Raw genomic sequence first — 26846 nt, 5'->3', positions numbered from 1 at the left:
AGGCTCCATCCCAGGACTCAGAGATCATGACCTGGGCCGAAGGCAGAGGCTTAACCCACGGAGCCACCCAGGCGCCCCTCCCCTCAGTATTTCACATGGCACTTGTGTTTGCCTCCCCAGAGGCTGCTGCAGCTGGGGCAAGCCTCCCTCCACAAAAAAAAAGGGTGGGTGGGTGCGTGGGTGGGGGTAAAACACACCTGAGGCCCCACTGCAGGCATGGGTTTCAGGCAGGAGTCTGCACAGAGGCTGCGGGTCTGAAACCTGAACCTCCCCACTCACCCCGAGCCCAGAAAGCGCCACTGCAAGACCACTGCTCCAAGGCACGCGTCTGCAGACGGTCCAACCGTCTGCACCGGTCCAACCTGGAAAGGAGGCTTTGTTCCTGTGGACACCAAGAACAGACGGGGAATTGAGGATGAAGCAAGGACAGAAAAGGGTGATAAAAAGACCAGGAAGGGCTTTAAAAAAAAAAACCAAAAAACAAAAAAACCAAGCCAAGCTGCACACATCCGAATTCCGCTGCCGGCCCGGTGGAAAGTACACGGACCGAAAGCGTTCGCCTTCCTTGGCTGTCTCCTGCCACTGCCACTTCTCCCTCACTGCACCCCGGAATCTCCTGTCTTGGCCCGCCGTGTTCTGCTCTCGTTGTTCTGGAAGCAGAGGGCCATCCTTTCAACCGCAGATTTTCCAAATGAGCAGTAAATGGGATAGAACGTTCTGACTATGCCGTCACCAGCATTCTGATGTGGTCTCATAACTCAAAATTATTCCCTCTCATACGCACTTGATATGACATCAGCTACCACACAAGTTTTTAATACACAGTAAGCAGATGGCCCCAGGAACTTCCCTCGTATCTCACATCTGGTATTGTACTCCATATAAGGTGTGAGTCCGATTTTTTAATAAAAACATGGCCTGAGCTTGTAAAAGTTCAAGTAAAATATACCTCTAAAACTGCTGTATTTAATTTCCAGTCATGAAAGTCTAAAACTATTGTAAAATAATACTCAACCTCTTTCATAGATCTGTTCAACGAAGCTTAAAACTGCTTTCCTTTCAGAAAGGCAAAGAGCTTCATAACCAACAGCTTCTTGAATTCACATGTGCTATCTTACTTTCGTGAGTCTGAACTGCATAGATTTTATAACCTTTCAATCTGGACAAAATTAGTTTGGTTAGTAGCACAGAGTTAATAACGTACTGACGTTTCTGGGGAGTGGGGTTGGGGGCGGGAAGGGACGGGGGAAGGGAAAAGCAGAATCGCTGAAAATGAAATCATGTCGGTCACCTGACACTTGGAAGAAATTAATCTTGCTTTCGAAATGAAATTTAAGAAATTCATGCTAGCAAGATAAAGACATCAACAAACACGCAGGCGACCATAAACACGCTTCTCTGATTAAACGCCCATTTTCGGCTATGTTACCGCACTTACACAGGGTGGTGTGTAAGGAAGTGTGTCTACGAGAAACCTGTGCGAGTTCAAGCTCACAGCCGTGCAGCTGACCAGACGGACCTAAGCGGCTACGCCCGCACTGCGTCTCCTGCTCCGGGCTATGAAAGGCGCAGTTCCTTTAATTAAGACAACTGTTATGATCGGAGCAAATCCACAGCGGAAACACAGGGATCACATTCCTTCGATCATAAATTCCTCAAAAGCAATCTTGCTCTAAAGGCAGCTGGTTCTAAATCAAAAGGTAACTTTCATTTCCTTTAAATAATTCGGTTTCATCTTTAACTAGCATCTTCAACCATAGATTTTTAAATCGTTACTAAATTGGGTAACTAAGTAGAAATAAATGAGTATTAGGCACTGGCTATAAAACAAAGCCAAAAAGTTGAGCAGTTTAAAAAAAAAAAAAGTGTTCTGTTCTAACGAATCAACTCTGTAATAAATATTTCTCCAAAGAACTTTCATCCTAGTGTTTCATTTTTCTTTTGCGGGGGGAGGGGAGGCTGTGGGGCAGGGAGGGTGCCGTTAGCCTCCCTTGTCAGAATTAAAATGCAAGCATCAGCCGACAGGCCACTGTACAGAAACAGGTTCTCTCAAATTCTGAGGGCCAAAGTGTAAACTGGCGTGTGTACTGGGTTTGGGAGGCAGTTTAAGAAAAGCTATCCAGACTAAGACACCGTTGATGACCAGCTCCCACGGGGGAGAGACGTCACCCATGTCCATAACGACAGTGTGATGCAGTGGGCATCGCAACACCCAATCTAAGAGCAAAAGGTAGAAATCAGCTAACTATGCAGTAGGAAGAAATGACTGGACATAAAAGCGGCCTATTCTTGCTGTGGAATATCATGCAGCAGCAAAAAGGAAACACCATAACAAGCGAGTCTCCAAGATACCTGGTGAATGACGGAATATTGCAGCCGGGAAGACAGAGAGCCGTGCACCCAAATCTATTCCCCCTTCTTCCCAGCTCCCCCTGCATCTCCTTTCAGCCGAGCTGGCTCGGACCAGGCTCTTGCCAAAGGATGGCCAGGGCGTGCCACTCTAGGCCTGTTTAAGAGAAAATCTCTGGCCCTCTATTTCCACCCTTCTGCCATTCCCACCAGCTGGACAACGACCAGTCTGACCTAGAAAGCCACATGTTATAAGACACAGCGCCACTGTCAGCCTGGGTCCCCGAATGACTGCAAGGAACGCGGCAGCCCAGTGACCTTGGCTACTTATCCTGGACTCTCGCATGAGGCAGAACTAAATGCCTTTCCTTTAAAGCCAAATTGTTGGATATCTCTGCTATACAGCGACTCAGACTTTTATCTCAGTATAGAAGCATAGCATCAGACACCTCTTATATAATACGATATAGGAAAGCCTTGAAAAAGACAGATCAACCTCCCCACAGTGGTAGGAATGAGGGATGGGAAGTGCCCGGGAGAAAAATGGGAGAAACAGGATTGTGGTGAATTTTAACCTTAGTTGCAATGTTTAATTTTACGAAAGCAACATACATCCGTGTGTAACAGAGATCATTTGAAAAATGAAAACGATCTACACAATTTTACGATTTTCAGTACCGATGACACCGTTCCTCTGCATTCCCCACTGAGCTTATATTTTGAACTCAACATAACTCTAGCAAATACATCTTTCCACAAAGCAGAAAGGAAATGACAACCAAATAACAACTGTAATGGAGAAAAGCATCATGAAAAGATTGCTTGCCTGTCACCCATACCCCCAAAAGGAGTGCCCGGCACAAGCAGAGAACTTTGCCTCGATGGAGTGTGGTCCTGCCTGTCTGGGGTCACCAGACCCTGGAAGCGGCCCATCTCCCCAGGCCAGGAGTGGCCCCAGGCTTCGCCAGGAGCTGGGGAGGAGACATGGAAAGGTTTAGGGCAGCCCCTCCTCCTGCAAGCTGCACTTTTCTTCCCATGAAAAATGGAGAGATTGTGTCTGGGCTCTGACTCCTTGGATTCATGCTTTGGCTGGAATGTTTAAGGGCAAAATTGCAACTTTTTTTTTTTTTTTTTTTTTTTTTTTTAATGATCTGAGTCCATTTTTTCGGGGAGAGAGGTTTAGGTGTAGACGAGTTCCTTCCAGCTATCTCCTGATGTGCCAGAAAAGGGATTTTGATTTCCAAATCCCATTTCTTTTCTACAGATTACCTATGTAAACTGCATTTTGCGTTTTCACAACCCCCTTTGCCATTAAAAAGAAAACACACACACACACACAAAAAAAAACCACTGGGAGAACGAGATGCCACGCTGAAGAAGTTTCATGCTACTCAAAGAAAAACTACCTTGGGTGATTTTTGTCTTTACCAGATGAACTTATTCCTATTAAACCAGCCGCCCCATAAGAAAGTCTTTTTCTGATACCACAGCCTGATTTTGTTAATCCTTCACTCTGAATTTGCTGACATCCTTAATCTCGTGTTTATATCGGAGGAGTTTCACAGGCTGAGAACTTTGGCGTTCCCTTCAAGGAGTACATCAAATCCAAGGCCCCTATTGTTAAAAAAAGAGGGGTCATCCCTTAGAAGGACTTTATGAACGATTAGGGAGCCTGATTTCTTGAGGACTAAAGCAGGGGTAGGAGTAGCAGAGACCCACCTTCAAAATAAAAGCTTTGACCCCAGTTACCTATGGCAACCCCAAACGGCAAGGACTCGGAAGACTGAAAGCTGCTTGCTGCGATTTCCAAATTAATTCCACACCAAGCACGTGCCGTTCCTTTAAGGGACTTCAGAGATTGATCCTGAAGGACTGACAGTGGTGGGATCTGGCTGCTTCATTTGTGAGCAACACAGTGTCTGGCCGCCACCAACCCGGCCACAAGCTCCATCTGACCACCGTGTCCCCTTGGATGTACTCTGAACACCACAGAGGAGCAGAGAGGGGGATAAAAGAGAAATTTCAGAACGTTCTTATCTGTGGGCCTTGTACAGAGTCTCAGCAAACAGTCCCTCTCGGGGTATTAGCCGTTCGCTTATTACCTTTATTAGCTACTACTCACTGGGATCTCCACCCAAATGAGCACACTGCGCCTTCCCATTTCCTCAAATATCTTCCCAGAAAAGAGTTCACGAATAATGTAAAAACTAAACTATCAAGGAGAAAGCAGCAGCATTAGTACCTGGGTCATCATTAATTCAGCCATTGGCAAAGCTGCTCGATTTGGAGATAAAAAGGGTTTTCCTCTCAGTCTCCTCCCAGAGGTCACTGATAAGGAATCAGAGCTGAAAGTGTTCCTTAAAATCATAAGGATGGGGGCGAGGGGGTTTGCTTCACAACAAAACATCACATAAGGAAAAAAAAAATTTTTTTTTAAGATTTATTTGAAAGAGAGAGAGAGCATGCTCGAGTGCAAGGGCAGTGAGAGGCAGAGAGAGAATCTGCAACTTGACCGCAGAGCCTGACTCGGGGCTCGAACCCACAACCCTGAGATCATGACCTGAGCCAAAATCAAGAGTCAGACGCTTCAACAACTAAGTCACCCCCAGCCCCATTATCTTAAAATATCTTAAAATTATCTTATTTTTAATAATAAGATTTAATAAATTATTATCTTAAAATATCTTAAAAGACTAGTTACGAGAAGAATTCCCAATAACATTTTGAGCTAGAGATATCCAACACTAAAATCCGAACACTCCGAGAAGAAGGCCACCTCCTCCCAGGGCTGCCAAGACTGCCTGAAAGGACGTTGGCAGGAGGGTCTGGAAAACAGCATCTGAGGAAGAAGGGAATTCGGCACCTGCCCCCCTCTCCCGCCTCCGGCGAGAGCCTTGGAGAGGCTCTTTTGAGCAACTGTGGAGTAAAATTACCTCAGAATATACATTAATGAGAATATTTGAAATAACGAGAACGCTGCTAATTAGATCTTCTCTTTTTTAACACGAGGCTGAGAGCTTTACGGCAACCCTGAGACCCGCTGTGTGCCCAGCAGGGAGCCTCCCCCATGGCACACACTTGTAAAGGCCATGACAGCAGGCTGGGCGATACGAGGTGTGAGAAATGAAAACTTTATGTGCAGACAAATTTAGATTTTTAAAATATTTTCACGAGGGGCATAAATAAAGAGAAATTAGGCCACTGGGATTTCAGAAAACGAGAATACAGACTGCGATTTTTGTTTTAAATTTTAGTACTCAGAATACCCAATACCTAAGGAGTAAATAATCCGGCAAGTCACCAGAAGGAACACTTCAATGTTAACTTAATACTTTTCATCTACCTTGAGCGATTTTGTTCAAGGAAGGGGCGGGGGGGAGTTGTGCACGATTTAAGTAAATGAAGGACGACAAGGAATGCGGGAAACGACACGCATTTCCTTTTACGATGTGGCTGTCATCTATAACCAAGCGTTTACACAATTGCAATTTTCGCAAATTCATTTTGAGTATACTAGCGTGACTACTTTTACAGTTCTTCCACGGCGAGTCGCTTATTACAAAAAATAAGGACACGTTACGGCAAAGGTAAATTTTGGAGCGAACACGCACGTGCCACCCAGCAACAGTCTACTATTAATACTCTGTTATACTTCGTACGTATCTATCAGCTAGACTAGGTGTCTACTTAACTGTTTTTTGCATTTCAACATCAATTTCAGACAGCCCCCTCTTAAGACTTAAGCCTGCATTTAACTAGAGTTCAATATTTTAGTTCATATGTAAAACTTACCTGCAGTGATATTGTAAGATCTGCTGGTTGGTTGGTTTGTTTGTTTTAAAATTTTATTTACTTATTTTAGAGAAAGAGAGAGAGCATCAGGAAGTGAGGGGTGGAAGGTGGGAGGAGGAGGCAAAGAGAGAGAGTCTGAAACAGACTCCCCACTGAGCATAGAATCCAACACAGGGCTCGATCTCGTGGACCCGAGATCACGAACTGAGCCGAAACCAAGAGTTGGATGCCACCCAGGTGCCCCGAGATCTCTGCTGGGTTTTGACAAATGTATACAGCCCGTTACTAAAAGCTCTATGGAAATGAGAAGCAGTACCATCACTCAAAGGTTCCTCCTGTCCTTCTTGGTTGATCTCCACCCCGATCCCCTAGAGACAAGCCCTCTTCTGGATCTCCTCCCACCGCAGACTGGATCTGCCTGCTCTAGGACCACACGAAATGGAGTAAAACACAAGGTACTAGTTGGCGGAAGGCTCGTTTGTGCATAAAGTTTCTTGAGATTCCCACAAGCTGATGCATGTATCAACTGTCCATCCTTTTTGTTTGCAGAGTGATATTCTTGTATGAATATGCTACAATGTATCCATTCATGTTTGATAGACATTTGGGTTGTTTCCAGGTTTGGGCTAATAAAAATCAAGCTGCTATCAACAATGACATACAAGTCGTTGTAAAGACATATATTTTCAGACGGTGTAGGGCTGTTGGGTCAGTAATGAAGTCCATGTTTACTTTTCTAAAAAACTGTCATGTCGTTTTTCCAAAGTGGGTGCATCACTTTAAATTCCCACCAACAATATGATGTTTAAGAATTGTGGTTGTTCTGCATCCTTACCAATATTTGGTGTGATCAGTCTTTTCTATTTTTAGCTAATCTGATAGGTATGGTGGGCCAGTAGTGATGTGTATCTCATTCTGGCTTTAATTTGCATTTTCCTGAAGACAGAAATTGTTAAGGATCTTCCACGTGCTTACTTGGCTGCTGGCACTCCTATTGGGTCACGTGTTGTTCAAATGTTTTAACTGAGCTGTTGTCTGACTTTTGAGTTGTAGGCGTTCTTTATGTATCAGAGATACCGGGTTTTTGTCAAATGTGTGTTTGTGCAAACATCTCCCAGCATGTGGCTTATCTATTTGTTTTACCACTAGCTTTTCGAAGACCATAGCATTTTCATTTTTATAAAGTCTCACTGTCAATTTTTTTTTCTTTTATGGTACTGCTTTCTGTAACCAGTTTATGAAATCTCTGCCTATCACTAAGTTATGAAGATATTCTCTTTTCCTTTAGAAGTATTATAATTTTAGCTCTTGGTTTAAGGTCTGTGATCAATCTCAAATCAATTTCAGTGTGTGAGGTGAGGTAGGGGTTAAAATTTACTTATTTTCCTATGGACTGTGTTTTTGGTTATGCTAGCACCATTTCCTTTTTCTTTTTTTTTTTTTTTTTTTTTGAAGATTTTTATTTATTTATTTGACAGAGAAAGAACAAGAGAGCACAAGCAGAGGGAAGAGGCAGAGGGAGAGGGAAAAACAGACCCCGGACTGGACAAGGAGCCCAACAGGAAGGGGGTGGTGGGGGCTCCATCCCAGGACCCCGAGATCATAACCTGAGCTGAAAGCAGATGCTTCACCAACTGAGCCACCCAGGCACCCCAGTCGGCATCATTTCTTGAAAGACTTTCCTTCCTCTACTGGATTGCTTTGACAACTATGTCAAAAATCAATGGCCAATTAAGGGCAGGTCTATTTCTGCAATAATCTATTCTATTGATCTATTTCTTGTTAATGCCAATACCATGTACTTCGATTACTACAATTTTACAGTAAGTCTTAGAGTCAGAGAGTAGGATTTATCCAACTTTGTTCCTACTCAAAATTACTTTCTCCATTATAGTGTCCTTGCATATTTTTATGTAAATTATATGCAAATTTTGGCATCAGCTTATACATTTCTACTGAAATGCCTCCTGCGATTTTCATTAAACATATATTGAATCCATAAATCAATTTAAAGCAAACTGGCATCTTAATACTGAGTCTTCTCTTCCAAAATCATGGAATCTCAATTTATTTAGATATTCCTTAACATCAAAAAAGTTTCTAATTTCTATTGTGATTTCTTCCTCGTCCCATAGATTTAGATGTGTGCTGTTTAATTTTAAAATATTTGTGATTTTCCTAGATACATTTTTGTACTAACTTCTCATTTGATTCCATTGTGGACAGAGAAAGTACTTGCTCTATGTGAGTTCAATCACTTTATTTTTATGGAGACTTATTTCATGGCCCAGCATATAATCTACCTTCGTGAATATACCATGTGCACTTGAAGAAACATGCGTTCAGTGGATGTCATGTTCTATAAACACCAATTAGGTAATGAGAGTTGAAAGTGTTATTCAGATCTTTTATGCTTTTCACTATTTTCGGTTAGTTGTTCTACCACCTGTTAAGAAAGTGGTATTAAAATCTCCAACTGAAGGCGAGCCCGGCTAGCTCAGTCGGTAGAGCATGAGACTCTTAAAATCTCCAACTGTGATTGTGAACTTTTCTATTTTTCTCTTTAATTCTGTCATTTTTTTGAAGCTCTGTTATCAGGTAAATACACGTCTATGACTGTTACATCTTCTCAATGAATTGACCCTTTTATCATTACAAAATCCCCCTCTTTATCTCTCCTACTTCTTTGTCCTGAAGTCTGTTATACTGGATGTTAATAAAGTCACTCCAGCCTTCTTAACTTGCTGTTTGCATGTATCTTTTTCCATCCTTTTGCTTTTAACCTCTTTATGTCTTTATAAATAAGTGCGTCTTAAAGACAAGATATAATCAGGTCTTGCTTTTTTTTTTTTTTTTTAATCCATTCTGACACTCTGACTTTTAACCACAGTGCTTAGTCGATTAGCACTTCGCTGAATTAGAAAAATGACTTTGTTCATTTTTGGCTTTTCCTTCTATTTTTCATTCCAATATTCCTTTTTTTGTTGCCTTCTTTTGGATTATTTAGATACTTTAATTTACCTATTGGCTTTTTAGCTATTCCTCTTTGCCTTATGTTTTTAAAGATTTCTTTTAATTAATTTATTTAAAGAGAGAAAGAGGAGGGGCAGAGGGAGAGAGAAAGAAAAGATCTCCCTGTTGAGCCCGGAGCCTGATGTGGGACTTGATCTCATGACCCTGAGATCATGACCTGACCCTTCACTGAATGAGCTACCCAGCTGCCCCTTTGTCTTATATTTTTAGTGGTTACTCCAGGGATTACAATATAAATGCTTAATTTACACACCTACCAAGTTTACACCATTTTGCATCAGATGTAGAAATACTGCCACCACATATTAGTTCCATTTAGCCCCTTTCTAGTGTCCTTTATTGTTTATGTCCTAGTTGTCACACGCACGATTATCAGCATGCACAAGATTACGCAGGACGATGTTATAATTTTTGCTTTGAACAGTCATATATGGCACGCCTGGGTGGCTCAGTTGGTTAAGTGCCTGCCTTTGGCTCAGGTCATGATCCCAGGGTCCTGAGTTCCAGTCCCGCATAGGGCTTCCTGCTCAGCAGGGAGTCTGCTTCTTCCTCTGCCTGCTGCTCCCCCACTGGTGGATATTCTTTCTCTGACAAGTAAAATCTTTGATAGATAAATAAATAAAAATTTTAAAAATAAAGTCGTGTGTGTGTGTATTTAAAGATTTTACTTAATTATTTGAGAAAGTGAGAGCAAGAGGGAGAGAGAGCATGAGCAGGGTGAAGGTCAGAGCTGCAAGCATACAAGCCGCTGAGCAGAGAGCCCGATGCGGGGCTCGATCCCAGGACTTGAGATCATGACCTGAGCTGAAGGCAGAGGCTTCACCTCCTGAGCCACCCAGGCACCACAACAGTCATATGTGTTTTAAAGAAATTAAGTGGAGGAAAGTATTTCAACTTTACTTGGACATTTGCCATTTTGTTCCTTCTCGAAGGATCCAAGTTTCCCTCCGGCATATTTCCCCTTGCCTTCTGGAACTCCCGTTGGCATTCTACCCAGCAGATCTGCACTATAACAAATCGTCTTGGTGTTCTCTTACCTGGGGATGTATTTTGCCTTTGTTGGTGAAGCCTGTTTTTGCTGGGTGTAGAATTTCCAGGTTGATAGGGTTTTTCTTTGAGCCCTTTAAACATACCATTCCACTTTCTTCAGGCTTCCATGATTTCTGATGAGAAATCGTGCACATTCAACTCATCGTTCTTCTGCACGTAAAGTGATGTTTTCCTCAGGCTGCTCTCAGTTTTTTCCCGTTATCTTTGTCTTCACCAGTTTGACTCTGATGTGCCTAGGTATATTTTCGCCAGATTTATCCTGCTCGGAGTTTGCTAACATATTGAGCTTGCCAATTCATGTCTTTTACCAATGTGGGAGATCATTTGGCCATTGTTTGCTCAAATATTTCTTTCTGTCTCATTCTGTCTCTCTTCTCATGGGATGCCAATTACTATACATTGGATATTTTTAGATTATCCCACAGGTTCCTGAGGCTTACTTTTTTTTTTTTTTTTTTTTTAGTCTTTTCCTCTCTTCTTCAAACTGGGTAATTATTATTATTCTATTTTCAAGTTCACAGAACTGGAGAACATGAGGAAGGTCTAATTAAATTCCTATGGCCAATCTTTGAAGGATTACTATAAGCTCGAGAAGTTAAAAGAAACATGCCATTGTAATTTTCAAAGGAAACTGTACTAACCAGAGATGTCCTATCCCTGCTGAAATTCAAGGAAATAAGGAAATTACTACTACAGAGTACTTAGGACTGCTTGAGTACCAGAAACTAAACTGGGACTTTAACATATACCCTTGTATTTAACCCAGATCACAGCCCAGTAATACAGGTATTACTGTCTGTGTTTTACAGATAATGGTACGGAAGAACAAACAAGTTAAGTAAGACGTCCCACTAGTAAGCTCAAGACCTGAGAACTTCAACTTATGACTCCTACTATATCCCTTTCCACAAAAAATCTCCTAACAAACTTAAGAAACTCACCAAGAATTAGATATGTCTGCTAACCTGATTTCCTTTTGCAACAGGATTAGCATTTACAGAGATGCTGGAAGGGTGGAGGATATGGTGTGCTAGCATTTCAGCAAACCACCTGTAGTAATATAGTATTAGGGGCTAAGAATTTAGGCTCTCTAATAAACCTTTTAAATGCTGGTTCTACCATTTAACTCATCATGTGGCCCTAGCCAAGACATTTCAACCCTCTAAGCCATTGCTCCCTCGTTTCTTAAAATGGGAACTATAATATTACCTATCTCCTAGGGTCCTGGTAAAGTGAATGGGAAAAATGCACATAAGACCCAGTACCTGCCACACAGCACATGCCAAGTTAATGTGAGCCGTTGTGAAGGCACAACATCGCTGTGGACGGAAGATGAGCTAATGGGAAATTATTGTACCATCGTGATGAAATAATATGAAACATTATAAACAACAAGTATTATTAGCCTCATCCTGTTCAACTTCTATCAACGTCTACTTTTGTTCTATAATTTTCCAATTATCTTTTGGAAAAGAAATATTATAATGGGGTCACTAAAGAATTATACAGAACCGCTGCTTAAAAAAGAAATATGCTTGTTATTTGGAATAGAAAAACACTGGAAATGACACAAGAACATTCGCTGGAGATTGCCTAAATAAATCATGCTCAAACTGCATCTACAGAACAAAAGCCATGTTTGTAGCAGATGGTCTGATTGCCTGGGAAGTGATCATTTCATAAACAACATAATCACAGTCTCACATGTATCATGTTGGAGGAAAACAGACTAGAAGAAAATATACCAAAAGATTAATATGATTATTTATAGGTAGTGGGGTTATAGATGATTTTCATTTCCTTAGCAGAAATTACTATGTTGTCTAGTTTCCTATAATGGCCAAGAATTCTTTTTATAGCCAAGAAATAGTTTCAGAAAAAATAATTAGTTTTATGTACCTTGACTGGCTTTATTGTCAAGGCTCTTGGTCCTGCAGACCTAAGTTTCCATCTCCAACACGGTGATGGAACTGAATGTTCATTACTGCAGATGCTTAGAGAAAAGGTGATATGGGGATTAACGGACCCAATAACAATCTTCAAATATTTTAAACTCTGAACTAATTAACAGATCCTTTACGTATCATTCGGGAGAAAGCGAAATACATTTTCTCTTCTTGGATCCACGGTCAGATTTCCTTTTTTGGAATGGGATGGGTTTTGAAGGACCCGTCTCAGGAGACAGCACTCACCCTGAGATGCTGGAATGAGCTGCCGGAAGGTCTAACAGCTCAATGAGTATTTGTAAATTGAACAAGGGCCAGAAAGTTGCTCACCATCCAGGACTCAGGACACATCTGAAACAGTGCAGAGGGCACTGAGGCAGCAGAGGGTGACAGGGCACTGGCCTTTCGGGTACGCACCCCGCCCCCCACTGATCTGAGCGACCACGAGAGTTTTGGTATACACCGTTGGTCTGATTTCAGGTTTATAAGAGGTCAAACCCTTCATCCTATCCCAACTATGACCACATTGTGCCGAACAAATCTGGTCTGTTTCATGACAGTTTTCCAGGTGCCACAGCAAAAAAGTAAACCTGCCCCCCCCCAATCTTAACCATGGCCTCTACCTCTACTGGCCCACAGCAGAGCCCCAAGAGGGGCCTCCGAGGACCTTCAACAGTTCGGAGGCACCACACTTTGCAACAAAAGAAGGGAAGGGAACCAAAAGGAACGCCACCTAAGCTGAAAGCTACAGAAAGCCTTTTAACTGAGCTTCTAAACAAAAGCAGAAACAATCCTCTGTAAGCGGAGGTTCACATCAGAGAACCACAATCCTGAGAGGCAACAGGCAAGTGTCCTGCACTACCTTCATGGATAAGAGCGGAGTGTTAAAAATCAAAATTACATTTCATTTTGGTGACGTTTAGAAAAGAGCAGGTGCCATAGGGTATCTTCAGAAGTCAGGAGGATACTGAAGGGGCCCAAACAAAATCTCCAGGAAAGCAGGATGAAAGCCCCTCAAACTCCGCACCATCGTTCAAATACACACAATCCGCACCCCGACTCCAGGGCCGGTTCTAGGCTGTGTTCATGAGCCGAGCGAGCTCCAATGAAAGCTCAAAATCTGAAATGTTGACCAAGACTTCATAGAAGACAACTATGCCCCTGCCCCACCTCCCCCACCCCATTCCCACCACTGCCCCCCACCACTCCCCTCCCCTCTCAGAGCACTGCTAAGGGGTTCAGGAACTGAAGGGCATTCTCCACCAAAGCTGAGATCCCCTCTTGGAGCCTGGGCATCTGAGACCCAAGCTAGTCCAGCGGAAAGGCCCCCTCAGACATCACTCATCTGTAACCGGAGACATCTGAAGAAGCAGTGGATAATCACCCCGAGACAACAGCCACTCAGCTTCACGGGCCAGGGGACCCCCCCAGGTTTCCCTGGGCTCCAGAGGGGGCCACGGCCACTCAGTCCTCATGGTCAGTCTGGGGAAGTCGGGACACTGAATGGTGCTGAGTTTTACGAACGATACGCATATAACATTGACGTGACATATAATAACAACCAAAGAAACACCGTATAATCCCTTCGTCATACAGTTGTACCTACAGGAGGAGAAAGACCTTATCTCGTAGCAGATAAACTAAAATCCCCATTGCCTTAGATCTTCTTGGAACAAGGCAGGGTATAAAAAGAAACAGTCCAGAGGTGCTGGGTGGCTGTGGGTAAAACATCTGACTCTTGATTTTGGCTCAGGTCATGATCTCGGGGTCCTGGGATTGGGCCCGCATCAGGCTCCACGCTCAGCACAGACACTGCTTGAGATTCTCTCTCCCTGTCCCTACCCTGCTCGCACTCCCTCTCTAAATACATAAATAAAATCTTTTTAAATAAATTAATTACTTAAAATTAAAGTTTAAGAGCACTTGGGTGGCTCCGTTGGTTGGGTGACTGCCTTCGGCTTAGGTCATGATCCTGGAGTTCCGGAATCGAGTCCCCAATCGGGCTCCCTGCTCAGCGGAGAGCCTGCTTCTCCCTCTCACCCTCCCCCTTCTCATGCTCTCTCTCTCTCAGTCTTTCTCAAATAAATAAATAAATAAAATAAAGTTTCATCCCTCTGGCATACATACATCTCCTTCTTTAAAAAAAAAAAAATAATTTTTTTTTTAAAAAACAAAGAAGGAAGGAAAGGAAGTCCAGCCAACCAGTCAGCCTGCCACTAATATTTAACTGTCCCCATCAGCTGGGCCCGAGTGTCCAGGTGACAGGAACTTGGGTACTTTCTTGGCTAGTGGTCCCCACACCCGTGCCCTAAGAGACGTGGGCTCTAGAAGGCTCCCCAGCCCCATCCGTACAGGCAGGTAGTTCATGTAAAAACGGGCTTTACTGCTCAACATAGATATACATAAGATTAAGCCACAGATCTAGTATAACCCTCTCGTTTTACAGATAAGGAAACAGATCCAGAGAATTCGGCGGGTTCACCCAACATCGCACAGCTGGTGTGTGGGAACAACACAGATAAATTACAGCCTAAGCTTCCAAGGTGACTGACACTGCCGTCCCACCATGTAGTTCCATTTGGGGGTAACTTCTGTGCACACACATGAGCCAATTTTAACCTGTGAAAACCACAGTAGCATCCAGGTGACCTCCGGAACCAAAGGCTAGAAAAAGAGGTAGGGACAGACCTCATGATAATCCCTTACTCTCCTCTTTGTCTCCCCTGCCCTTCCCACATCCCAACAAAATGCTTCTCTGCCAGGCAATGACTTCATCATTTTCCTTCTCACTCATTTGAATACTCTTGTGGGAGAGCCAAACGAAAAATGAAAATGATGAATGAGCCCTTGTGCAATGCAGAAAAAATGCGGTGTCTGGGTCTCAGGGTGACGGAACGCCCCTCATGCCAAAACAGAACACGCTTCTTTCCAAAACAGAAAGCAGGAACAAGGGCATTTCAGAGCTCCGAGTGTGTTTGGACACATGGTAGGTGTGTAAAAGATTTTAAAGGGGCAGATGAAAGCAAATCAGCCCTCACCTCCAAAGCAGGTAAGTGTTTTTATGTGAAAGGAAAACAGAAATTTTTCTAAGTGAGTCACAAAGCCATGTCGGGGGAGAAATGGGAATGGGGCAGAGGTATGCAGAACTGGGCGAGGGAAAAAGATCGGCTTGATCACCTAACACATTTTTACTAAAACAAATGTTTGACCCCACAGCTCAGCCTCTATCCCCGCTCCCGTGTATTCGGGTAAGTGCCCATACTTGAATGATCACAAACACGAAATCTGAAGAATATTTAAAATTTTTCCACGTAGAAACCAATGTTAATTCATGAACTGAGTTTCACTTTTTTAAACTGAAGTATATTGGACAGAAGACAGTATATAAACCGGAGATGTCGATGTTAATTTGATACAATGATATACTGCAGCATGATTGCTATCGTGGCGATAACTGGCACCTCTAATACATTACTTATCATTTCTGTTTTTTTGTTTTGTTTCGTTTTATTGTCTTAAGTAGGCTCCATGCCCAACACGGGGCTCGAATTCACAACCCTGAGATCAAGACTCAGACGCTTTACTGACTGAGCCACCCAGGTGCCCCTCACATTACTAATCCTTTCTTTTCAGTGGTTGGAGTGGTTAGGTTCTAGTCTTGAAGCGAGTTTGACGATTACAATATGGTACTGTTGTCTCCGTTCACTGTGCTGTGCATTAGGTCATGAGGACTTATTTGAGAGCTTGAGGACTTCTCGTCGCAAACCTGTGCCCTTAAACAACACCTGTTCTGGCCCCCCATCCCCACCATTCTACCTCTGTTCTGGCTTTTTTAGATTCCACACAGAAGTGATAGCACAGAATGCTTAATTTTTCTCCATCTGACTTCTCTCGTTAACAAGATGTCCTGTCCATGTTGTCACATAACCAAGTTTTCAAAATGCTGCTTTCTTGTCATGCATTTTTTTCTGGCACGAGAACATGGGGACACATTCTCAATCTTCATTTCTGCAGTTTCCAAGGAGGCGGCTGTCAGCAGTCCCCATCTGGAGAGAGCACCCCTCACCCACTCCATGTCGGACACCGAGGCAAGGGCTCCCCATTTCACCCCTTCCTCTGACCCTCTCAACGTGAGTGCCATTCCTATGAGGGGGCATCACAACAGTTTGCTTATTTGAAGATGAGAAGTCATGGAATTTGCCAACGATGCTCGGGGGCCTGTGACGCTGTCACTATCCCAGGGTGCCCTGCCCAGTGTAAGCCAGATTTCTCGTCCGCCCACTCTGGGCCCTCCTAGGACATGTCACTAAGAAACCACTCCTCTGCACTCAGTAACTGAGAGTGAACACATTCCCAACCATCACAGGACACGGTTCACGTCTCAACTGCAGCCAGCCCTGGGCTTTCTGGCTAAGACACATCTGAACTGGGGAGAAACAAGTTGGGAATCGGCTATCACCTTCTTTACTGGAGGCCTTTTCCAACCCCAAACCTTACTTTATTTCCCTTTGTGAAATAAAGCATTTATTATTATAATATTATAATGTAATATTATATTCCCCTATTTTATCACTCGTTCGAAATAACAGAGGCATCTGACAAAATGAATGTCAAGTATAGTATCCAGCAAGCCATTCTGCAGAGTAGGAAGCATGTGAGGTGTTTAACGCCACTCAGGACCATCGCGCGACATCAAACACAGGCACTTCCAACCAGTGCGAGAGGTTTGGGGGCTCAAGGAAGATGTGGGACCGATGAAAATGTTCAAAGAGTCAAAATTCTGGCTGTTTCCAAAAGCCTACTGTTATCTGTGCAAACGATAAATTGTGAAGATTTCAAAAAAGAATAAATTTGATTTAAAACGGGGGGTTACTGGCGCCACATATTTTAAGGGTAACACAAACATAGACGACGGACTATGTTTTCTCATCTTTCAAGAAAAGCTGGACTAAAACAACCCATTGCTGGCAAAAAAAGTAACTCGTGATGAGCCTTCATGCTTCTTGCATGACGAGAAAAAGCTCCCAAAACCTTCTGTAAAAACTCCACCCCAAGAAAACACGTATTACAACAGGGGGCAAAGACAATGCTGATCTGTTTCACAGACACTCATGGCACTGCCACCGAAAAGCTCAAAAGAAACAATGAATGACTCTGAAGCTTAAAGAATAGCGATCAGCATGCACTCTCTGTGCTGGGAGCTTTGCAGACAAGTCTCAGTACCTCCTCCCCAGATCCTGGGGCAGATGCAGGCCCCTGGAAGGAAGGTCTCCCGTGTCTGCTGTCTTTCCTCCCCGGGTTCCAGAGCCCACTGCAAAGGCCTGCACACGGCTGGTGCTGAAGAGAAATCAGCTGAGCAACTAAATTTAAAAAGAAAAAATGAAGAAGAAAACAGAGCCTGGGACCAGGGACATCACACAGATGAGGAAATGGTGGCTTGCGTGGTTTCTGATTTACCCAAGGTCACTCAAGTAGTAAAAGGCAGAAGTGGAATTCCAACCCAGGACAGGAATACCGCATCCCAAGATCTAAACCCCTAGGTCAAACCAAGAGTCTATCCTCAGTAATCAGAAGGGAGTGAACCATGGGGAACTAAGTGCTTCTGCAAATACTTCCCACAATGGATACCTTACCATCGTGTCTAGGGATTTTGTTTGTGGTTTTGTCTGATTTTGTTCTGTTTTTTTTCTTTTTTTCCCCTGGAAATCTGGTATACCATCAAGAGATTAAAGCACCACCATCAAGAACACGGAAGGACTGTGCTGTGTGTTTGGGAGAAGGCGCCCGACGAAGAGCTTCTGCTGGGTGGGGTGCGTGGCAGAAACCCCGCCATGGCTGGGCAGCCCGTCCTGTGTGCCCCTGAAACCAGTGATGTTCACCGCTCACATGGCTTCCCTGGACAGTGACCTTCTCCCTCACTCTTCTGAACCGTAAAACCTGGGATGCTTCAGGTTATCCAACTGCTAAATGTGCTTAACGGTAGGAGAGAGACAAAGAAGGTCCAATTCTAATGAAGCTGCCCTCTAGAGCACATGCTGTCACTACTACAAAATGGCACACCGTGCAATGAGTTCACCCTAGTTAAAAAGAAAAAAAATCAGCTACACGACGTGAAAGCCAACATCCTAAAGCACTAGAAATTAATGGGGAGGCATCTCTGGGAAAATAATGGGTCACTTCATAATTCAATTCCAGGAGCGTGGCATGTGAAAGGTTAACTTATTCAGGTGTTGAATTGGGGCAAAAAAAAAAAAAAAGGCATTTGATGGAGAACTTGCCAGAAGAGTCAGCCCTTCAGTCGTGACCTCTGGAGTGAAAGGCTGGAGTTACATTCGAAACCTCAATTTAGAAGTAAACATTAAAATGAAGGTTTCTTTAAAATTCTCCAATAATTTTCACTTTAAAAGTATCAAATTGGCCTATAAAAAAAAAAAAAAGCTCACACTAATTACGCCAAAGCAATCAACTCCTTAAAAACCCTTTATTTCACAATTACACCAACATCCCATTAATTTGGGACACTTGTGCTTTATATTTATTCTTCGCTCATTACCTGTGTGCACATTAAGAGTACACCAATAACACAATACAGGCATTAATATGTAAAACATCAACAAAAGCCATCTGGAAAGCTAATGAATAATCAAGGGATTTCAAATTAAACTACAGAATTTTCCCTTAGAATCTTTAGGACAACACTGTCAAGTTCAATCTATTTACTTCGCCTCCAGAATCAATTTTTCAAACCTTATGACAGGTCTAATCGCTTCCACCTGTGTCTCTCGCTTGACTCTTGACTGGCATGCTACCAGCCAGGGTGGAAATGTAGACAAAGACCCCTATTAGGATCCGGCTGTTTCTCTACTGTGAGGTCACTCAGCCATTAAATTAGTTCCAGCCCAATTTCTGTCTCTCAGGCCTCGACTTCAGGGGAGGAGGGCGCGCAGGAGAGCGGGTTAAGGGAGCAGAACGGGAAGAGCAGAAAAGGGGAGAGAGATGTTTGGGACTGAGCGGACACACATGCAGAGAGGCGAAAAGCGAGCACGGGCCCCAAATTCTGAAACAAAAATACTCTTTCTCAAATGATGGTGGCCATTCTCCCCAGTGCGATTTCCCCCAAAATATTTTCAAAAATGCTGTGCTGGGATTGTTTTTCCTCTTCGTTCCCTTTGCTCGCAGAAGTCCACTGTCTCCCACGCGAAGGGAGCCTAACTGCCAAAACCATTTCAGCCCTCCAGAGGTGCTGGCGAGAGGCTGGCTGCTGAAAGAGGCAGACCCGGGAAGATGACCCGATCATGAGAGCGTCCAGCGCCCCAGATCTCACAGCTGAGGAGAGCAAGGCCCAGGGAAAGGATACTGCCATAGTTACAGAGCCAGATGGTGATAAAATATTCAGTTCCAGCACTTTCCCTACCAGACCGGGAGATTTATGGCATCAGGAATGATGACTGACACACAGTGACGGCTCATAAGAAAGTCACTGACCAGTCTATTTCCTTCCCTATATCACCTTACCGACTGCACACTTCTCTCTGCCCAAACCCCTCGCACTCAGAACAAGAAGCGTGCACACAACGTGTCCGAGCTGAATGTGCACTGTGAGCTGATTCTTCCAATGCACTGTAAGGCCCGGGGCACCCTTCTCCATCATTCTCCCTCAAGAGCCTAACACAGTGCCTGGCATAGAGAAGGTACGCCATAAACGCTTACTCTATGAATGAAGGCAAACTTAAGCCGGAGCAATCAAAGAACTTAAACAATATTTAAAAAAAAAGACAAAAACGTATTTAATAAGGAAATCTATATTACTCTTTACAAATAAAAAAGAGTCCGCCCTTGGTCTGTTTACTGAGGATATATAAGTATGCAGAGGAAATCAGTATAAACAAGTCTGTGGCCATCTGGCTCCCCACAAACCATGGCTTCACATATGCGTTACTTCAATATCTGACAGCGACTCAGTCATCAAAAAAGTCATCAAAAAAGATGATATGCGTCAAAATCTAATAAGGGACAACTCCAAAATTATCACGACTCAGTTATTCCCAAGCTCTCGCTCTACGGCCTAGTCTAATGCCTTCCCCACAGCAGAGACTTGTCACAAGATGGGACAGAAGGTGGTTTCCCAACCACGCCGCATCTCTCCATGCCAGCGATGGACGGTGCTAACCCTTCGCCCCCACTGGTGCAGACCCCCACCATCACCTGTAGCTCACATCTGCAAACAGCTTCCGGGGTACACAGCTGTAGGATGTGACCGGGGGACACAGTAAAGTTCACTGGCCCAGATGCAGTACTGAGCCCATGTCCTTAGGACTCCATCCAACTCGCTGAGCTAACTGGTCACAGGAAAACCTACCAGGAAATTGGGCAGAAGGAAAAAGAAAGGTGTCGAATGGCAATCAAAGCCAGCATCGAATCCAAAACGTTACCATGACGACACAGTAGAAAACATATTTCAGGCTCAGAAACACATGCCAGGGAGCACAACTGGAGCAGGAACATGGGGTGAAATCACGCATCCTCATCAGCCCGGTGGGCAGCTGAGCCAAGTGTGACTACTGGGGGACCAGCGCTCGCTGACATGGTGAGGGGGAGCCCACAGGCCCTTCCAGTGCCTTGATCTAGTTGCTAGCAAGCAGCTCCCTTATGTCCCCTGGTTGCTCCCTTCCCCCCGAGCTCCTGCCCCTCTCCCGGTTTACTAACACCTTTAACATTCCCAGCTCAGGGACAGAGGGGAGGTGGCGCGGGGCTTCAGCCCCTGCCTGCTTTCATACTTGGAGATCAGATGAAAGCTTTCACCGTCTGTCTCAGGGCCACGGTAGCTTAGCCGGGTGTGTAGTCAAAGAAGAACAGACGGTGCCCTCCGAACTGTCTGTCGGGAGAGAAATTTCCAGATCGCCCTAGATTTGCACTAGTGACCTAAGAAAAATACCCCTAATGGCACCGAGTAAGCGGTGAGACAGAATCAGCGTGAGTATTCGAGTAACTGTTTTCAGCCACGACGTTAGATCTTGGAGGCACTGGGGCTATCACGACGTGAATGCTATTTAAAGGTCTCCAGCTATCTTTCTGAACAGTCTGACTAATAAAAAGTACATGCTTGGGACAAAGGCTTCTAATTCTCCTCCATATCTGTTCTCCACTCCTCCCTAGCGTTCAGACCCCGATTTTCAGTGGATTCATGGATGCTGAGTAGAAAGACCACATTTATTTCCCAGCCTTCTTTGTGGGTGGATATGGTCATGTGCTTAAATCCCAGCCTGAGAACATACACAAAAATGTCATGAGCAACTTCTGGAAGGAGTCCTAAGAGTGGAACCACACCCTTCTCACCCCTCCTCCCTAGTGCTGGCTAAGACGAGAACATAAATGTCGGGGTTACCACTTGATGAGGAGGGCCGAGGAACTCAGCTGCATCCTTGACAGGGTGGGCCGCACGCTGGCCGACCCTGGGCTGCCCGTCTTGGCCTCTCTGGTTTATGGGACAGAGAAATAACCCTAAGGCTCAAACCAGTTTGAAACACTTTGACATGGATGGATGCCTGTCTAATCCTAACCGACCTAGAGGCTGGTACCTGGATGGAGTGTATCGAGGCTCTAGTCTCTCGCATGTCACAAGAAATGCAGCCTGAGAGGGAGGGTCATCGGGGCAGGGAACGGTAGACGAGAACATACGTCTCGAAGGTTCGTAAGTAGACACGGCTCCCATCAAACAGCGGCAGAGCACTTGCTAGGAGCCTGGCTTTCTAGAGCTTGGGAGGAAGACCGTGCAGCTGTTAGAAGCGATACCATCACAGGGACCAGCTCGGAACACTCACGAGAACAGTGTTTCTATCCCTGACACTCTCAGCAAAGTTCCCCGTAAGAGACACGACCTCCCCAGGAGCTGGCCGGGCTCAAAGGATGGAAAAGAAAACAGATCTGACAAGCGGCCGGCGACCAGCAGGCTGCACTGGAGCCTCTGGGTGGTGCCGGCAGCACCCACAGGTGGGAAGACGGACGCCTCGCCACAGACAGCCCGCAGCCTCGTGCCAAAGATGCTATCAAGGGATCACCCCTGGCACGGTTTCATTCAGCCAAGGGACCCGCCACCTGACTGAGAGAGGAGTTGGGCAGAGTATCAGGGCCATTAAAAGACCAGAGTTTTTAGGCTAAAAATCTCAACTCCTGGTAAGAGCTTTGTTGGTTATTCACACAGAACCATTCGAGGCCTACCAAAGTTTTCAGAAACTTCTATCTCTTTAGAAACCATAAGGCTGACCAAAAAGGCTGTCATTTCACCCTAAGAACAATAATACTCAGAAACCCTCACTGAGAGTGGGTGTCAGAAGGCCATCCCTCTGATGCACAACTCAATGTGTTAGAGTTCAAGACCCTCCCAAAAGGCAAAGTCACAACCCCAAGGACACCAGGCCCAAGGGCACGACCAGGAAACCTACCTAGCGCCTGTGGAGGGCACCCTTCCTCTCGCTGCCCTGGGAGATTCCACCGTCCCCATCTCAGCCCCTGCAGCCAGGGGCAGAGGACACATCTGTTTTAAGTAGGAGATTGCCAAAGAAGGTTCCATCCCCAGAGATCCTGAATCTGCTCGAGAGGAAGTAAACAAGCAGGCTGGTAGGGCTGCCTTCCTGGAGGAGGGGGTGAGAGTTTTAGATCGGGGGAGTGGGGGGCAGCTACAACACGGATATTTGGGACTGTGGCAGACATTGCTGGCTGTTCCCCATGGCGGACCTCCCACTCCCTTCTTAGGAAAAGAACTCCCAATTTTTAGCTGCCACAAGTCCCCACAGGTGGGTGGGAGAGCCAGAGAAAAAAGATTTTGGAAACTTTATAATAAGATCTATTATCTAACTTAAATTTTACTTCTATTCCAGACCCTGAGGAAAGAGCCACAGAAGTGACAGATACAAAGACAGAAACACACATGGAGTTCAAACCCAGGACATGCTTTTGGAAATTCTTGTTCTGCATAACGGGCCTATGGATGTGGTCGGTTCACAAAATCAATTCCGTATATGGTAAATTCTGATACGTAGCTTTCCACATGCTGGTATGATACTAGAGTTTGACTCTGATGACCCTAGGTACTAAAAATACTGTATGAATCTGGTCAATACATGTAAAGTATATTGAAGCAGTGTCTGGAAGATAAAAGCTTTCAATACATGTTAGCTGCTATTATTATTAACGTCATTATTATTATTATCATTACCACAAGAGACTGTGCTTCCAGGAGGAGAGCCCACTTGGGATCAAATATAATATGAGCTAGAGACATGGTTTTGGTCTGGGGCACGTCGGTGGCTCAGTCAGTTAAGAGTCTGACTCTTGACTTTGGCTCAGGTCATGATCTCAGGGTCCTGGGATCAAGTCCCGCATCAGGACCCCCACTCAGTGCGGAGTTTGCTAGTCTTTCTGCAGTCTCTCTATCTCTCCCCCTGCCCCTCCCCTCTGCTCTCTCACACTCTCTTTCTCTCTCTCAAATATATAAATAAATCTGGGACGCCTGGGTGGCTCAGTTGGTTAAGCAGCTGCCTTCGGCTCAGGTCATGATCCCAGAGTCCTGGGATCGAGTCCCACATCAGGCTCCTTGCTCATCAGGGAGCCTGCTTCTCCCTCTGCCTCTGCCTGCCATTCTGTCTGCCTGTGCTCGCTCTCTCTCTCTCTCTGGCAAATAAATAAATAAAATCTTAAAAAAAAAATATATATATATATATAAATAAATCTTAAAAAAAAAAAAAGAAGAAGAAAAGAAATGGCCTTGGTCTTATTCTTTGAAAGGAATAAGCCCTATGTTTCATTTATCATTTCACGGTCCCTTTGTGGACAACTGAGTTTTCAGCATCAAGGTGACCTCTTCAAGTTCCTTCTCCTAAAAAAGGCTACAGCCCATCCACCCCACCCCACCCCGGGCACTGCTCAGCAGGCTTGCTGACGCACGAAGCTGCAGTGAGTAACTTTATCTCACCGAGTTCGGAAGGAAGCCATGCAAGCCGTGGAAGAGGACATCTGTACGTTTTGGTGAACAGCCACTCTTTATTTAGGTGGGACCAGCTCTGCGCCAAGCGGAAGGATTAATCATTAATCATCAAAGCTATTTCATTCTCCATGCTTTACAGAGACCAGGCAAGAAGAGAGACAAAGACGCTTCCTAAATGCCCTTGGAAAAGCCAAAATATTTTCCTCTTTTGTAAAAATAAAAACTCGTAATCCTACAGAAGGTTCTGACTCTGCTATTGTCCTGCTCAGCTATACACTTTTACAGACTTAAATTGCCTAAGACAGAATGTTTAAAAAAAAAAAAAATTCAGTATCAAAAAGGAACTTACCACTGTTCAAGGGTACTAAAGCAGTATAATTACACAGCATTTTTTTTCTATCCTAAAACAAGTGCTCACCAGCATGTAAGGAAACGCAACCATCTGATAACACAGGGGACGGGCCAGGGGACGGGTCACCCACTCAAGGCTGGCAGCCCGCTTCATAATCACTGCCCACTACACGAGCTCAGAGACCGTCATTCCGGTGGTTCAAGATCGTCACAACATAAAATATTCTTCACTTATTGCCCAAAAACAATGGGCAAGAAGTGACAACGTTTTTCTTTTTTTTTTTTTTTTTAAGATTTTTTTTTTTTATTTATTTGAGAGAAAGAGAGAAATTGAGAGAGCACGAGCTGGGGGAGGGGGAGAAGGAGAAGCAGGTTCCCTGCCGAGCAGAGAGCCTGACGTGGGGCTCAATCCCAGGACCCTGGGACCACGATAAGCCCAAGGCAGACGCTTAACCAACTGAGCCCCCCAGGCGTCCCATGATGTGCCAATATTTCTCCATCAAAATTTAATCTTCCAAAATCTTATGTCAAATGCCACATCTGATTTTTTATTTGGAAAATATGATGATAATAGGTCACCTTTTCAATACAAATGGTGTTCTCCTGGGCAACAACGGATTTCAGAGTTAGCGGCCTCAAGTAATGATTCTTCCATATACAAACGCAGACTTCCTCCTTCTCAGAGGAGGGCAGGGGACCGGGTAGGAGGAGAGGCAGGAGAGGGAGGGAACGCTAAAAAAAAAAGTACCTATGACAACACAAAATAACACAGCAAACAAGAACTGTTCGCGACCATGGCTCCCACTCCCCTCCGCTATACCCACCTCGCTCCACGGACCCTTCTCCACGAATGCCTTCTCTACACACTAGTCACACAAAACCGCTCACTCCATGGCTTTGAGGATAACAGTCAAGAAAATTCTAAGCTGATCTCATCATTCCATGGCAACATATTATCAAATTCCAGAAATTACTAAGAAAGACCAAAATATTTCCCTATGGTGAATTATGTCTGCATCTAATTGTACAGTCCATGAGTGAAAATGCCAGAAACTGTGAATCCAGTGGGGTTTTGCAGGGGGGCGGTGTCTTACATTCCTGAAATTTTAGTCCCATGTTGAAGGAAGATGCTTTTCTTTTTCCCCTAAAGATTTTATTTATTTATCTGATAGAGAGAGACACAGTGAGAGAGGGAACACAAGCATGGGGAGCGGGAGAGGAAGAAGCAGGCTTCCCGCTGAGCAGGAGCCCGATGCGGGGCTCGATCCCAGGACCCTGGGATCACGACCCAAGCTGAAGGCAGACACCCAAAGAGTGAGCCCCCCAGGCATCCCAGGAAGATGCCTTTTTTATTCACTCCCTCTATAAGCCAACTTTTTAAACTATCTCAAAAAGGAATATTGGTTAATACTAATTTAAGACTAAAACAAATTCCTTTCATCTGTTTGCCATTTTTTAAACTTTAACCAAAGTCCATGAAACAGAAAAAATAAGAAAGATAACTCAGAATAAATCTCGAATATTTAAACTGGATTAGAGAGCGCCTGCAAAACGTACTGGATAGGGAACATATCAAAATGGGTTTCCAAAAGTACAAAGTTTCCGATTCGTTTCAGTCGAACACAGCTCGTGTGTTGTTGAAATGACCTGTCCGAATGCCCCCGCAAAACGTCTTCCACTAAGTGTTGAATGCTGATTACGACAACACAAAAATAAAATGATGGCCTGAGTAATAACACCACTGCTTAAAGATATTTTTCCGTAGTTTTCTCCAAGGATCATCTGCAAGGCCAACCACTACGGGAAGAGGTCACAAGACACAAAATCCCCTTGCTTTCAAATACAAACCTGGGATCAAGGAACATTTTTAAGCTTTTCTTCCTACATTTTACCCCTCTAGGACAAGGGTACTCCCCCTTGCTAATGGGCTCACTGAGAGTTCTCCTTCACCTCTACGCCCTTCTCCCCCAGCACTGGCCAGACGGGACAGTCAACGCCACTGGGCTCCTCCAACAGGTGCACAATATCTGGCCAGAACTTACCCGTCTAGAAGGTTCATCGTGGTTGGCGCCACTTCGGCAAACAGAATCACTTTTCCGAGTCGCTTAGTCTGCAGATTCTGTCGGTAGATGTCTAGGTTAAAATTTTCCGAAGAGAAGGCCTGCACGTCAGTCACCACGGGTAGAGCAGATGGCGTGATTTCCATTTCAGACGTGTAGGATGAGAGAAACTTAAGGGAGAGCTTGCTGGATTTTATGACTCCTTCAGGATCTGCGTGCTTCCCCAGCCACCGCCTAAGAGGATCCCAGATTTCCTGTGTTAGAAAGAAATGAAAAGGCTGT

The 26846-nt window shown here is 44.5% G+C and overlaps 1 protein-coding gene across 2 annotated transcripts in view; it reads right to left on the bottom strand.

The window, feature by feature from the left end:
• HLCS (holocarboxylase synthetase) overlaps positions 1-26846 on the bottom strand; it is a 201260-nt gene that overhangs the window by 119688 nt on the left and 54726 nt on the right. For both annotated transcript variants that reach the window (XM_032865347.1, XM_032865348.1), the window contains one exon: positions 26547-26818. In XM_032865347.1, coding sequence (XP_032721238.1) covers positions 26547-26818 — 272 coding nt within the window. The remainder of the gene's footprint in view (positions 1-26546; positions 26819-26846) is intronic.

This window comes from Lontra canadensis, unplaced genomic scaffold (genome assembly GCF_010015895.1).
Source record: "Lontra canadensis isolate GAN:19392208 unplaced genomic scaffold, GSC_riverotter_1.0 scaffold29, whole genome shotgun sequence".
NCBI classification, from domain to species: Eukaryota; Metazoa; Chordata; class Mammalia; order Carnivora; family Mustelidae; genus Lontra; species Lontra canadensis.
Note: the sequence above shows the minus strand (reverse complement) of the source record. Positions and strands in the feature narration are given on the sequence as shown.